Here is a 14,962-nt window from a genome sequence, read left to right on the forward strand (position 1 = left end):
TAATGAATGGTGTGCATAAGTTATAGTTACACCTGATATATATAAAAATAATCATACAACATCTACAAAATGTCAGTATAAAATACCTGATTCATAACCAAGATGGTGTGCAACACTTGGTGTTATTACTTGTCGAGACGGAGCTTTATTTCCGAGTAACCTATATACATATAACAAACAGCAAACCGGTCCATGCCGAAACAGACTTTTAGACGGCCGGTAATTCCGGGAGATTCGGCCTAGGGATTGACTGCAGCCCTTCTATTTCCGAATCAATCTGCCGTGACAGGGATGATGGCTGGTGACGCGGCCCGTGGAAGTCAGTAATTGGTGGACGTTCGGCTATCAGCCGGTCGAATTCTGGCCGTAGATCATAATCGCTGACGGCCTCGCCGCCGGTGTGCAAACTGATCGTTCTGAGCGTTAGTTTACCCTCTTTCGCCCAGAACGCAAACACCTCGTTTTCACCAGGGAATGAAAATGCCAACTGGTCTGGCCGAAAGGCTGAAGGGTTCATTTTAGATATGGCCTTCTTCATTTTCGTTGGGATGAGGGACCCGCTAGCCGTTGCATCGCACAGATACATCTGCTTCATACCGTTTGCAATAACAAAGCGTGAGCCTGAAGGCGATTGGGCGGCGTGTACAATCCTGGGGCTGACCGGGTCACTGGTAAATTTGTCACCGGAAAGAGAATATGATATTGGATACTCTCTCCCGATGAACGCTGTGAGAACAACAGTTTCGTTAAAACTGTCATAGAAAACGCAGGTAAGATCTCCATCATCGCTTGTCCACTGGAGGCTGTTAGCGGTCCACTACTCCGGCGTTAGGATTTGGTTTATTGCGTACAGGTGGGAGCTTAAGATATTTTGAGCCACCTGGCTCCAGCTTCCATTCTTGTTCAATACAGTTCCATATATCCACGTAAGCGTTTTGGTTCCCGAGGTGTGTCGCGACAATGAAGCGTCTGCCATCTATGGAGAACTGCAGCCTTGTGGCAATAACTTCTTCCGTGCTCTTTTTATCTTGACCGGCTGTCTCCACCTTATGATTGCTGTTGATATGTGATCCTCTGGTAATGTTGTCAACAGCGTAATAGTCTGCTTTACCACCCAGCAGAATCTGACGGATGCCAAAAGCGCCAATTTCATATACTCGAACGTTGTCTTTGAGGGTAAACGCCACATATCTATCATCACGAGACATAACCATGCAGCTAACGGGGGAATATGGGTAGGGCATCTCAATAGCCAGGTATGCTTCAGGAATAGCGCTTTTGTTTCGGAAAATCAGAAGCTCGTAATGCTAATTACAAGTCAGCAAGGGACGAGCCGGAAGTCATGGAGTGAACTTATACTACCTCTGCTGCAGAGGCAATAATGGCACATAATTGATGCCCCGCTGCGGCATGCTGCACTCCGGTTACATCGTACCGGTGGCACCTAGCCTTTATACCGTCTATAGTATTAATTTCAAAACGCATTACATAGCTGCTGGCTGACTCCCAGAGTAGGAGAGACTGTCCTGATGACGAAAAGCAAAATTTGGGCTGCGGTGGAGGGTGGTGGCCTTTCGATGAGCCTCTTCTAAATAGTGAAGTACTTCCTGTTAGAGAAAGCGTCACATTCCTGAAATCTTTTGATAAAGATCTGATCAGCTGCTTCTCTTGCGGCTGGCCCGTTCTAGGACGTGTCATGAACGCGTTTGTGGTATCAGGAATGGTAGGTAAGTGGCCTTTGCCTGACAGTTTAAAAAAGGATAGACTCTGTGAAATCGGTGACACGGGGCTTCTCAAAGCCTCAACAGAATCCATACGCGACAGACGATCCGTAGAATTAGTTCTTGAACTCGAACGAGATACCGTCTGCCTCGATACTGAGTTTGGGAATGAATAACGTCCACTACTTTCAGAGTTGGCAAAGTTTAGAGCACCCGGCACCCGCTCAAGTGGTTCGATCATTCGGGCGTGTTGTATTTTGACCCTTCCGGGGCATAAAGGACACAGTGTATCTATTGTGAGAAACCGGGACTTTTCCCGTAATTGCTTTCAACAGTTAGCCTAGAGCACAACAGTATGAGCAATAATATTGGAAAACAGGTTGAGGTGGGGGTGGAGATTTCCTACTTCATATGCTTTCCTGTCAGAGCTTCTCAGTTGTTCCTCTAGCAATGCTTCGGGAACTGGATGGACTGCAGGACAGTTAACCACGTACACGGCACCCGCGTTTCCCTTTCTGGTCTTCGCTGGGAAAGGCGATAATTGCAGCCAATCCGCCAAATGTTGTTGATAATCATGAGAGAGGGCTGCCAATTCTCCGTTGCAGTTCCACATTTGAACCCTACGGTTGATAAGCCATCTGACCATCACTCCGAGAGCTGAATCCGTGGACTCCCGTAGCGGCGCGCTTTGACTCCATGAATCCCTAATCCTTCTGGTCTGTAAAGGGGCCTGTTCACCTGCAGTTTGACTCAATATAACAGTCGCTAGAACTTGCAAGGATGGTGTGTTAAATTCATCGTCAAAAGCCGCCAAAATAGTCCTCGCTAGTTTTTTCCGGTTATCTTGAGTCTGGTTAAAGGCCTCGTCGACCTCCAATGCAGCACCACTGGTGTATCCCTGTTCTTGAAAAATCCGACGGCGGTCCATATAATACTGAATAAGGGCGGATTCGGCTGCCCACAGAAGATCGAACAGGAGACAGAAAGATGTCAGTTGATCGTCTTTCCTTCCCATGAGTGCAGTCAAGAGGTCTGTCACGAGAGTGTCCGGTGTGCCGGGGAAGGGATACTATGAATATGTCAGTCACTGTGAGGGATTGGTAAGAAATAGAGCCGAAGGATATACAATTCTAGACGAGAAAACAGAAATGTAGGCCTTGCTCGAGTGGAGGAGTGATTGCTGAGCATGAAATAGATCTTGAGATCCAATACTGGCAATCGCCTTTGGGAGCAGATCGTTGATCAGGAAGCTTTCTGACTGTGACAGGTCAGGATGCTCCCATGCCGACCGCATCGCCCTTTCAAGCCTAAATTTTGTCTCTGAAGTCATAGCTTCACCACGAAGAATGAGAAGCCTAATTCCGACGAGGAAAGTGTGCCCGATGAGATGTCGGTACCGTAAAAATTCGGAAGCAGTTGGCTTTGAGCAAGGGAAAAGGTCCGTTTTGACCTTGGCCAGGTACATCAGCGTCGAGAAGACGACATCCGATGAGATTAAACGAGGAGCGTAGTAGGGATGGCAGTCTTGCGGGGTGGCCAGACCCTGGAGATAAGTCCGTTGCATATTGAAGAGAGTCTGTATCCATAGCACGGACTCTGTTAGGGATTCCATCGCCGAGACACTGCCATATTGGCCCGCGCTCACAGCAAGACTTGCTGCGTGCTCTCCGATAATTTCGTGGAGGATATTCTCGAGATCCGGACGGTCCAGTTGTTCCCACACCGCAGCCACGAGCGGATGTGACATGGAGGAGACAGGCGTGACAGCTGGGTGCTGCGACCAAGAGAACAATGCGAGTGCATACAATGCCCCTTTACGTCGGAGACAGCAGGGCACGGCCCATGAAACAGGACCAGTAAACACGACAGTCAGCGATGGGATGGATCATACGACAATAAGGTCGATTCGATGAAGCTTTCCGGGGGAGAGAAGAAGGAAAAAAGATGCACTGGGCTGGGCGGATTGCGAGGGGGAAGCCGTCCGCCTCAGCGCCCGATTATTTGGCAGGCGGCGCTGCAAAGCATTGGATAGTGCTTTCAGCTGATGCAGGCCTGCGTGTCTTGTCTTACCCGAGTCTGCTGCGTCTGGCCTGCGATTGGCACGAAGATCAGTCCGACGGATAACCGCCAGGAAAACAAATGCGCCATGATCGCCAGCCTAATCCCTCATAAGCTCAGAGGTCCAGACTGGGAAGCTGGAAGCCGGCAGTCGGCTCCACCGCCGACTGCGAAGGAAGGGATTTCAAGGGATGGCGAGGCGAGTCAAATTCGCCATCTTTCTTTGTTGGGATTTCACCGAATCTGTCGCCAAGATCGAGCATGATACTGGTCGAATGGGCCGGTTGAGCAGTGTTTGTCACAGGCTTAACAAAGCGTCTAAGATGGATAGGGTTAGTTACCTACCGGTTGCCTGCTTAGTTCCTGGCTAAGGTGCGGGGAGTTGATCGGAGTTGATCCACGGTGAACGCTATGTGGGGATCCGAAACAATTAGAAGAATGGCGTACATTGTTTGGACCTGGTGGTTCCTCTTCAACAGTCTCGTTGATGCGTAAGTATTGTATTGTCTTGATATTGGGAGAGTCGTTTCAACCACACGGTCAATCACCCTGTGAGTAACTTATCCTACCTTTCATCTTCACCGGCCGAATAAAGTTAATCGCTAGGAGTCTACTACCAATTACGTACGTAGTCCTTAGCAGTATACGTTCGTCCGAGAGCGATCCCGTTTCAGAAAACTGGTACCGTTTTACCTCCTAGATTCGTGCCTAGGTTCATCTGATCATGCCCCTAGGTACTGTTTTAGGAGTTCACGGATCGATCGGCTCATCGCTAGGCACCTACCGTTGGCGTGGGGTGGCTACAACGAGGATATGAGAGAGTAATGACCATAGATACTCTTCTCAAACATATGAAGGATACCTATCTTGTTGTCTTCGCCGGGAAAATTATAGTTAACTACCGAGCAAAAAGTTAACTAAGCAATTTAACTCAGCAATGTGTCGTTTGTATTGGTCGCAGGTAGGACTCCGTACCAATCTCCCAGATTTCTGCGAAAGTGCTTAGGCGACAGTGCTGTTGGAATTCTAGCGACTTGTGGAGATAATGGGCTGAAGATAGCTTTAATAGTACATTAATACAACTCGGTCCTCCAGAAGAAGGTGAGGGAGGAATTGTTATAGCTCTTCTGTGTTGTGACTGAGTTTATAGCGCCAATCCTAACCCTCCAAATATGGCTAGCGTCATGCTTTGTTCCGAATGAAACTGGGGAAGTCTGGGAGAGGTCTCGTGTTTGATTGGTTCTTCTCTACTCCCTTACTCCCTCGAGGCATCAATACATTTTCCCTCAATAAAACAGCAACAAAGAGGCCTGAGGAATGCAGGTTCAGTTCATTGGTGCTGAGAGCCTTCCCAGGGTCCTATCATCGATTCCATGGTTCAGACTTGATCATCACGGTGTCTGCTGGCCTGAATGTTCGTACTCGTCATGGATCGTCTCAAGTGCCGAGTTCCATTCTCATCTGAGCGGAGGCTTATGGATTACAGGAGGGGCGGCCATGCCATAACCCTGCTGCATTCCAACTCAGGCTGGCTGTTACGCGAGCAAATAAACGCTGGTTCATCTCGAAGCGACTCTCGCACTCAGCACTGACTGAACGACGGTGCACATGAGCCTTGGAAGCCCTACCCTCGATTTTTGATCTTGTAGCTCCTTGAGCTACACCTCTAATATCTAGATCAGTATAGTTTGAACTCTAGGCCTCTTGCGAGCACGCCTTATAGTCATCTTTCGGCTCTTGTACATAACTGCCCAGACAGCTAAGGAACGTGCTAGAGGTGAAGTGCCCCTTGAACCGGGTGGTTCAATTGCAATAACAAAAACACGGCTCTTTTTCGCTGCACTACGTTTGTGTTGGGTATTCTTTTCTTTCTTTATTACTCTCCTTGCCGCTTAAGTGTACCTCATGGTCTCCTTCTCCTTCCTCACCGAGGTAATTCTCCTCGTTGCGTCATGTTTCATTTCCGCCGTGGCTGGCGATGCTAGCTATGTCGCCGTCGAGAAGCTGCAAAACGCACCAGTTGGTTGGCTAAGGGGTCCGGCTGCACCCCCATCAAAGATGATGAAGTTTCACATAGCAGTTCGCCCGGAGAAGACTGCCGAATTCGAACAGATGGTACTTGATATGTCAACGCCTGGCCACCCCAATTATGGTCAACATATGAAACGTGACGAGGTCAGGGATTTCGTTCGCCCTTCAGATTACACAATGGAGCAGGTTCTATCTTGGCTGGATTCGGAAAATATATCCAAGGAGTCCATGAAGATCCGTGGGAACTGGGTTGAAGTTACGATGCCAGTATCCCAAGCGGAGTCGTTGATGAAGACCAGGTTCTATAGGTATACCCACCGAGCAACTCGCAGGAATACGATCAGGACGCTCGATTACTCGGTACCACGAGAGATGCGCCCATATATTCAAACAATTCAACCGACAACTCATTTTGAACAGCCTAACGCACAGGTGATCCACCCAACTTTCCGGCCAATTTCTATGTCTCCTTCATCGTCACATCGTGAGCCAACAGTGGACTGCTCGAGCCAAGTGACTCCTGATTGTCTCCGCGAGCTATATGGCCTCTACGATACGGAGGCCAAGCCTGATCCTCGCAACCGGCTCGGTATCTCCGGCTATTTGGATCAGTATGCGCGCTACAGCGATTTCCACAAGTTCATGGGCATGTTCGCGCCGAACAGGACAGACGCCAATTTCACGGTCGAGACCATCAGCGGAGGTCTCAACACCCAGAACTCATCGATTGGTAGCACCGAGGCCAGCTTGGATGTTCAATACGCTATAGCTCTTGCATACAATCCGCTGGCAACCTATTACACCACGGGAGGTCGGGGGCCATTCATCCCGGAGGCCGGCGAGTCAGGAGAAAGCGAGTCTACCAATGAGCCATACCTAGAACAACTTCACTATCTACTCGATCTCTCGGACGATGAGCTTCCCGCGGTCCTGTCGACCTCGTATGGTGAGGCCGAGCAAAGCGTTCCCGTGTCCTACTCCGAGGCGTCCTGCCATCTATTTGCCCAGCTTGGTGCGCGTGGTGTCTCCATTCTCTTCAGTAGTGGTGATGACGGCGTTGGTGGCTCGTGCTTGACAAACGATGGTACCAACAGGACAAGGTTCCAACCCATATTTCCCGCCTCATGCCCATTCGTCACTGCAGTCGGTGGGACATATAAGACCGACCCCGAGATAGCCATTGACTTCTCCGGAGGGGGCTTCTCGGACCGATTCAAGCGCCCGGCGTATCAGGATGCAAGTGTTGGTAGTTATCTAGAAAAACTTGGCAATAAGTGGGAGGGACTGTACAACCCTGAAGGACGAGGAATCCCTGATGTTGCCGCACAGGCACTCAACTATATCATTGTCGATCATGGCAAGACGTACGAAATTGGAGGCACCAGGTATGTAGCATATTCATCAGCCAGTCGGCTGTTTACTGATTGGATATCCCAGCGCGTCTGCACCCACATTCGCAGCAATCGTATCGCGACTCAACGCAGAAAGATTGAAGGACGGCAATCCAAGACTCGGTTTTCTCAACCCCTGGCTCTACTCTTTGAACCAGACTGGCTTTACTGATATCGTTGATGGGCATTCATCCGGTTGTGCGAACTCGAACATTGGAGGTCCGGATGGTTATGCTACCTGGAACGCAACGACTGGGTGGGATCCGGCCACAGGTTTGGGCACTCCTTTTTACAATACCCTGGTGAAAGTGGCGAGAGAGCTGTGATTTAGCAAATCGTGAACGTAGATAATTCAGCCACGGTAAACTTACTTAGTGGCTGCGTTCGCCGTCCGGTTTTCTAGCGATATACGTAGTAAACTAGACCCCAATGGTTACCTCTCGGCGCCTTGCAATATGAAGTTATAACCACATACCCTGTTTTGAGAAGGAAAAAAAAAAGTCCGTTAAATGACTTCGGCTGGCAACAACTTCACCCCGCAAGAGGACGTCCGGATGGCAGCCTCTTATTTGACAAGGTTGTTCTCCCTAGGTCTATTTCAATTTTGGATTCCACGGGAGACCTGTTTGACCGCGAATGCAGGGCGAGAACTGTTTACGGGTCTGGTGCCGGAAATATCACCCGTCCCGTTCTGAAGATCGAGTTACCGGTATACAAGACTCCACCAGGGCACTTCCGGACTCCGGAAGGCAGATTTTCCACTGTTTTGACTCCGGGCAAGCTTCGTGTTTTCCAATCAATCAAAGCAATAAGGAACGTGGAACCTTCGCATACGATCCACATTGTGTCATGGGTTGTTGTGTGGTCCGCAACTCCCGGACCACTCGGGCAAAGGAAACCCAATTCCCACCCAATATCCATCCATTATACTCTTCCTTACTGCAGGCCGGTGACAAGCCGTTTCAGGGTCGAGTGTTTTGAGTATGTCACTGTTGGCTTCTCTGGGTCCGCAATACATAGTCTTCGATCTGCCGTTCTTTGGAATCTGTGGGTCGGTTGACCGTGGGTTATCAAGATGCCTACTGAAACTGACACGAAGCGCCCGACATCATATCTATCAAATTTCCTTGTCCTGGTGTATGTCCAAACCCACAGAGTCATCACTCATCATTCATAGATGCACCTGTGGCTCCATGGTGTTATGCTCCATTGCTACCCGTACCACCACTCCCTGAAGTCCTGGTGCCTTGGAAAGTGAAAGTTGAAACAGCCTACTACTTTTCTTCCATGGACAGTGAAGCTATTGGAACCTTGGACCTTCCATGTGGTGAATTCCTTTCTGCTTCTGGAACCCTGTCACTCCTGCCAAGCCTGTCAGTTCACACATCATTACTTATAAGCTCGACATAAACTCTTTTCTTTACCTTTAAAAAAAAAAGTCGCTATCTTTTGATGATTATTGTTACCATTACCACCTGAATCATCCAACTCCTCCGCCCTCTGCAATGGCCCCGGCGAGGGCAACGTTCCCCCGGCCACTCCGATTATTATCTCAAGCGTTGCTCATTGTTGGGTTCGTTTTTATCGCATGCCAAACAGCCCTTAACCTTCACACTCAGTTGAACGTGCCGCCGCCGAGAACACTTCGCCCTGGTCCGTTGTACAAGTTGGACCAAGCTCAACAAAGCGGAGCTCATTCTGCACCGGTTTGCGAGACATTCCCCGCCGCTGCCTTCGCAGAAGATGGGATCCAAGTGGTTTTGAAAATCGGGGCAGCCGAGACCGACAGGCTGATGGCCTCGCACGTCAATGGCTCAACGTCATGTATACCGAATCTTTTGGTTGTGTCCGATATAAGCCAGACGCTTGGCCAATTCTATGCCCACGACGTGCTGGCGGATGTCATCCACATTCTATCGGAGGGGGACCGACAGATTTACCAGCATCAGCGAGAATCTTATTACTATTGGAACACGGGACTGCAGCCTAATCAGGCGGCGCGGAACCTGGACCGATATAAGTTCCTCGCCATGGTTGAATATGCCTATGCCCAGAACCCGAGTGCGAAGTGGTATGTGTTTACGGAGACGGACACAACGGTGCTTTGGGAAAACATGGCACAGCTTCTGGAACGCTTCAACTGGGCTGACCCCGTATATATTGGATCTCCCAGTCCAGGCAGACGGTGGGAATCACATTTTGGGTCGCGGTCTACATTTTTTGTCTATGGTGGATCTGGAATAGTACTTTCTGTCACTGCGATAGAGAAGCTGCTGCAGGGGAATCGAGGGGAAAGTGGTGCTGGCGATTTAACATCCCAACTTTTGATCAATAAGTACCAAGACCTAGTCCGAGATGACTGCTGCGGAGATTCAATCCTGGGTTATGTTTCATTTCAGGAAGGCGTCAAGATACAAGGGCAGTGGCCAATGTTCAACCCCCACCCCCTGCATAAAACACCTTTAAGTAAAGCTTATTGGTGCCAGCCCGCTATCAGCTTTCATAAAAGCGACCCTATCGCCGCGAGGGAACTCTGGGACTGGGAACAGAAGTGGCGACAGGAAAGAGGGCCAGACCAGCAGCAGCGCCCAATCTTATACCGCGACGTCGTCGATTTCTTCGATTTTGCATCTACGCCCGTCCGTAGTGACTGGAATAACGTTGAATTGGATGCCTTTGATGCGCCCACAGAAGAAGCCCATGAATCGTTCGACTCCTGCAAAGAAGCATGCCAAAACCACCCAGAGTGCTTCCAATTCACCCACTACCGGAAGCAGTGCCGTATGTCTATTATCATCAACTTTGGGATTCATGCGCCGCCAAGCAAGTCCGACATGACTGAAGGTGTGCATTCAATAGCAGGCTGGGATGTGGACAAGATCCAGAAGTTCAAAATCGATCACGACTGTAATGAGGTGGAATGGCCGGAGCCAAGCATAGAGCGGATATACTAATTTAATGTACATAACTTTTTTCCGCATGCACGATTGTTTTACGAAAACAGATTACGTCCATGTTATGATGTCTTACCAACCCAATGTTGACATTCAATGTTCTCGGTAACATATAAAGAAATATATAGGGAGGAGTTTAAATGCCCTAAAACTCCAATCGCGAACTAAACTAGTACGTACAGAGTAAGCCTGTTCTTGGCTGAGGGCGGCTTTATCCACGTGACCCTTGATGCCAAGACATGCGGCGAAGCTGTTGGAAGGCCGAAGTGAAGCTCCTGCGGACAACGTCAACCACCCTCTCAACCCGCCAACACCTATCCTCTCCCAAATTCACCCCAAGTCTTCTTATTCCTTCAAGCTTGGCTTTATATCACTCTACCACGCTCCGCATCTCTCTCTGTTCCCGAGCATCATGGCCAAAGAACTAAAATCGCTCGTCACCGAGCTCAACAACGCCGTAAACCGGAAGCAATTCGACAAAGCCAACGACCTCCTCAGCCGCGCCAAACGCACCCTCCTGCTACAGAACGCCCTTATCCCGACCCCTTCCACATCCCCCGACCTCCTCGTCCTCGCACGTGAGACACTTGAACTCGGAGCCATCGGTGCCATCCGACAGACCGACGCTCACTCTTTCACTCGATACTACCAGCAGCTACAGCCGTTCTACGATCTGGAGCGGGACTCTACAAGTGGGAAGAACATTGATGTGAAGACTAGCCAGCGCAGCAAGATCACGGGTCTGTATCTGTTGCTTCTGCTGAGCTCTGGCGATGGCACGAGCTTCCATACGGTGCTGGAGGGACTGGTTGAGGAGGCGAGTTTGAAGGAGAAGTCGGTTGAGGATGATCCTTTTATCAAGTATCCGGTTGATCTGGAGAGAAATCTGATGGAGGGGAGCTATGATAAGGTGTGGCGGGAGACGAACTCTGAGAGAGTCCCTTCGGAGGATTTTGCTCTCTTTTCGAATGTATGTTCCTTTTCTCCCGTTATTTGTCCTGTTTCGTCAAATTAAATCTGATATGGTTGGCTGACTCTTTGTTATAGGTGCTCGTTGGAACCATCCGCAGTGAAATTGCAGATTGCTCCGAGAAAGCTTACCCGTCGCTCCCGATATCCAACGCCAAGAACCTCCTCTTCCTTGAGTCCGAAGGTGCTGTTATGGAGTTCGCCCAGCAACGTGGATGGACCCTCCGCGACGGCCGGATATACTTCCCTGTTGAGCCGGAGGCGGCGACGCGCTCGGAGAAGGATATCCTTGTGGCCAGCGGCACAATCATCGAGAATGCAATTGGGTACGCGCGGGAGTTGGAGACGATTGTTTAGATTTACAATTTACCCTTGTCTCGGTATGCTAGTCGACCAGATGGTATATGCTGCATCATGAATCTTAGAGCGTTTATAATTCACCTATCTTGTCCTACCACACGGACTTGTCACTCGTCACTCCGTTATCTACATCCGAACCTTCCATACACAAACCCTCCTATCGTAGAAACTGCTCGACACAACTCGCAGCTCTCCAGTAGCCTGATTCTCCGGCCTCCAAACATCGGACGCATAGTTCATACTCTCATGCTCCGTGAATTCCGCCAATACCTCAATACCAACTGCACCCGCCTCTCCTCCAATCGCAACAAGCACAACCCTCGTCCCGCCATGCATACAACTAGCAAGAACCAAGAACGTCCATTTTTCTCCTCCCTCGGAAGCAGACTTTTCACTTTCAGTCCTTGTACTGTTCAAAAGCTTCAGCCGCCAAACACCACCGCCCAGCCCAGCCTCTGCAAGGACATCCCCTCCCCTCGTAGCGTGGTATACCCGGAGATTCTCATCGTAACTACCAGTGAGTAACAACGGTTCACCATTCGCAACTGGATGTGAAAGCGGGATTGGTAAGGGGAGGATGGAAGTTACGCCGGCCGTGTGGTGACGGGCTTTGTCGTCCGCGTTGAGAAGTAGAGGGGGCAGCGGGGTGCCTTCAGCATCATAGTCATAGTTCTCATCCTTATCTACCTTCTCGCCCGCTTGTGTTTCGGCTTGAGGTTTCTTGATATCCGAGAATCGCCGCGTATGTAATGAGCCGAAGTCATTCCCAGTAAATAGATATGGCGTGTACATCCAGTCCGAATCTCGCTTGGCGGTCAGAGTCTCCAGACTCTGATACGACGCAGTAGCGACAAACCAAATTTCAATCGGCTGCCTCGCTTCAAAGGACCCAAGTTCTGTAACCTGTTCGTCCCCATCGACTTTTCCATTAGCACTAGTATCAACGGGGTCAACACCAAAGACGCCCGTTCGCCCATCACTAAACGTCACCGCAAAGCCATCCTTGGCCGCAGCAGGACTTGAAGGATCCAGCCAATTCTCTGGTAACCAGGCCAGGAACAACGCAGGGATAGATGGGTCCTCGTGAACATTCTTGGTCCAGAGAAGCGTGAATCCAGTCTCGGAGACGGCGAATAGAGAGACAGATGCATCGCTTGATGCAATGGCGAGAATGCTGGGGTGGCGTGGGTGGAACTGGAGATCGAACACTGCCGCGTTCAGGGCGTGCCGCGATTTTTGGGATCTGACGACGTTTATTAGCCAAATTTGCACATTACGCTTCGACATCTGTGTCATATTTTGTGGGGTTGGATAGGGCTGAGGCGGTAGGTACAATGTATCAGTTTCCGGATCCAGATGCCAGAGCTGCAAGGAGCCGGTTTTTGCTTGCTGGATGGTTTCCGAACCATTTTCTTCTGTGAATTTAGTTTCGGAGAGGAGGTATGTGCCGACTACGAAGTTGTTTTGAGATGCTGGGCAGAATTGGAGGCAGCTGGGGGGTTGATCGAGATAGGTTGTTGCCGTTGAAGAGGGGTGCTGGCGTGGCATCTTTGGCTCTTTCGATGAGGTTTAATGGTGCTGTTGTCTATTTTGAAGTTTACTTGGTGGGATAAGAGGATGGTTTATTTGGACGATATTGCGAGATCAGAGTTGCAGAAATATAAATTCGTTCATGTTGTGGCCCGAGATTTACAATTACGGAGTCTTGGCAGGCCGCATCTATAACAAGAACCCAATTTCTTTGACCACAATATTTGTATTTCCAGACATTCTAACATTGCCACGCAGTTATCTACTCCGATGTAAAACCAGGCCAAGCTTTGGACAAAAATGTTGCCAAGTCCTCTTTCAACTCCTTGGGCCGCTCAAAAGCCGCGAAATGCCCTCCCTAGTACATATGAGCTTTGGTTCAAACCACAGTAATATACGAAGAACTTACCTCTGTGTGTTGGTTGAAATATACCAAGTTCCCCGTCTTCTCAATCCAAGACTTAGGAACGGGCATCAGCTCCTGAGGGAAGTACGAGAACCCCAGGGGTTTGTGTAGATAGAGCTCCTTAGTCATAGATAATTTGGGTTGGCGAGGTACCGGGTTAGACTGTAGCTATCATCAGCAACTTGTGCTTTCACTGTTATTTGAACGCCTGGGTCTACCTCGCGATAAGGGTATATGGCTCTTGGGAACGATTCAGTAAACCAGTAAAGGGTAATCAGTTCTAGAATGGCTTCCTTTGATAGAGGGGCGTCTGGCCATTCGAGATATTTCTCCCCAATCCTATATATCTTGATCAGATGGAGCCCTTTCGTGAGATGACATACGAGCTTACCAAGCAAGCAATGCCAGTGGGCTGGAGGCTAAAACATGTCCAATTGTAGCTGGCCTGGTACCATGCTCTTCGGCGTATGCTTTGCCGGAGTACAGAAAGCGATTGAAACGCTCTAGTCCGCGCTTTTCAAGGTCGCTAATGCCCTCTTCAGATACGCCCTCGGGCCGAGAAGTCAACGGACAAAAGTTTACTTAAAACCTAAGGTGAGTTATGAAAATATGAAATCCGGAAGTATAAACTTACAGTGAACAGCTAGTAGAGTCAGCACTTGCAATTTGAGACTTGAAGGTTAGGTACCAAACGGAGACTCGCCTTTACAACCGTCGTAGTAAACACCTAGGATCCTTGCAATTCTGCTCCCGATGTCGCCGCCTTGAGATACGTACCCGCTGGCAAACCCAAGACCTTTCATCAGCTGGTCGATTATGCGGGCGGAATCATCATTGGTGAAATTTTTATCCAATGGAGGCCCGGAAGAAAATGCATATCCAGGTAGCGACGGAACAATCAAGTGGTACGGCAGAGCACTGGGTGTGTACTCGTCCTTGAACAATTGAAGTATTGGAAGGAACTCGAAGTAACTTCCTGTGATATTGCATCAGATTATAATCAGATATGCAGCTGACTGGTCTCACCAGGCCATCCATGGAGCAATACAATGGGCACCGCATCCGGTTTTTCAGAGAACAGGGCTGCGAAATGGATTGTCAAGCCCTCGATTTCGGTGGTATACTGGGGGAAGCTATTGGCACGCTCTTCAGTTGATCGCCTGCGATGGTCAGTGCCAGACAGCTATAAAGCAGGCTGGCTCAAATACCAGTCAAATTTGTCCAACCACTCAGTCTTCATTGTAGACATCCACTCGTGGGTGACGCCATACCGGCCATCTGCCTGGAGGTTCTCGTAAGTCTGAGGGGCAATTTTGGAGAGTTTCAATAGAGTCTTGAAGTCGGAGAGTTGCTCGTCCGAAATCGCAACGCGAAATGGAGACGGCGTAATCGACGCGGTGGAAGGAAGCTTGGTGAACGGAGTGGTCATCTTGAAGTAGGACTACGTTGTTTTCTGGGGCTGGTCGCCGATTGAGTTGGAGGAATGACCAGCACCAATTTTATATTGAGAGAGAACTTGGAAGTGGATTATTAATGCTGAAG

General features: G+C 49.5%; 5 protein-coding genes across 5 annotated transcripts; 2 read left to right on the plus strand and 3 right to left on the minus strand.

The window, feature by feature from the left end:
- Window positions 1-208: 208 nt before the first annotated feature.
- Window positions 209-3,468, minus strand: ASPSYDRAFT_147269 (uncharacterized protein; the record flags this gene model as incomplete). Its single annotated transcript, XM_040841701.1, has 5 exons — window positions 209-796; window positions 852-1,307; window positions 1,363-2,046; window positions 2,128-2,790; window positions 2,848-3,468. The coding sequence occupies 5 exons, from the start codon at window positions 3,466-3,468 to the stop codon at window positions 209-211; spliced, it is 3,012 nt and encodes a 1,003-aa protein (XP_040704540.1).
- A 2,216-nt stretch (window positions 3,469-5,684) lies between these two features.
- Window positions 5,685-10,155, plus strand: ASPSYDRAFT_146967 (uncharacterized protein; the record flags this gene model as incomplete). Its single annotated transcript, XM_040841669.1, has 3 exons — window positions 5,685-7,195; window positions 7,248-7,523; window positions 8,721-10,155. The coding sequence occupies 3 exons, from the start codon at window positions 5,685-5,687 to the stop codon at window positions 10,153-10,155; spliced, it is 3,222 nt and encodes a 1,073-aa protein (XP_040704541.1).
- A 412-nt stretch (window positions 10,156-10,567) lies between these two features.
- rpnL (proteasome regulatory particle lid subunit rpnL) lies at window positions 10,568-11,481 on the plus strand (the record flags this gene model as incomplete). Its single annotated transcript, XM_040849181.1, has 2 exons — window positions 10,568-11,125; window positions 11,203-11,481. 2 exons carry the CDS (start codon window positions 10,568-10,570, stop codon window positions 11,479-11,481), a joined length of 837 nt encoding a protein of 278 aa, XP_040704542.1.
- A 129-nt stretch (window positions 11,482-11,610) lies between these two features.
- ASPSYDRAFT_146762 (uncharacterized protein) lies at window positions 11,611-13,032 on the minus strand (the record flags this gene model as incomplete). The annotated part of the gene is made up of 2 exons (XM_040841651.1): window positions 11,611-12,727; window positions 12,818-13,032. The coding sequence occupies 2 exons, from the start codon at window positions 13,030-13,032 to the stop codon at window positions 11,611-11,613; spliced, it is 1,332 nt and encodes a 443-aa protein (XP_040704543.1).
- A 244-nt stretch (window positions 13,033-13,276) lies between these two features.
- Window positions 13,277-14,849, minus strand: ASPSYDRAFT_87315 (epoxide hydrolase family protein; the record flags this gene model as incomplete). The annotated part of the gene is made up of 8 exons (XM_040851817.1): window positions 13,277-13,372; window positions 13,424-13,582; window positions 13,639-13,759; window positions 13,812-14,001; window positions 14,055-14,063; window positions 14,109-14,396; window positions 14,447-14,580; window positions 14,629-14,849. 8 exons carry the CDS (start codon window positions 14,847-14,849, stop codon window positions 13,277-13,279), a joined length of 1,218 nt encoding a protein of 405 aa, XP_040704544.1.
- Window positions 14,850-14,962: the final 113 nt, after the last annotated feature.

This window comes from Aspergillus sydowii (genome assembly GCF_001890705.1).
Source record: "Aspergillus sydowii CBS 593.65 unplaced genomic scaffold ASPSYscaffold_3, whole genome shotgun sequence".
In the NCBI taxonomy this organism is placed as follows: domain Eukaryota; kingdom Fungi; phylum Ascomycota; class Eurotiomycetes; order Eurotiales; family Aspergillaceae; genus Aspergillus; species Aspergillus sydowii.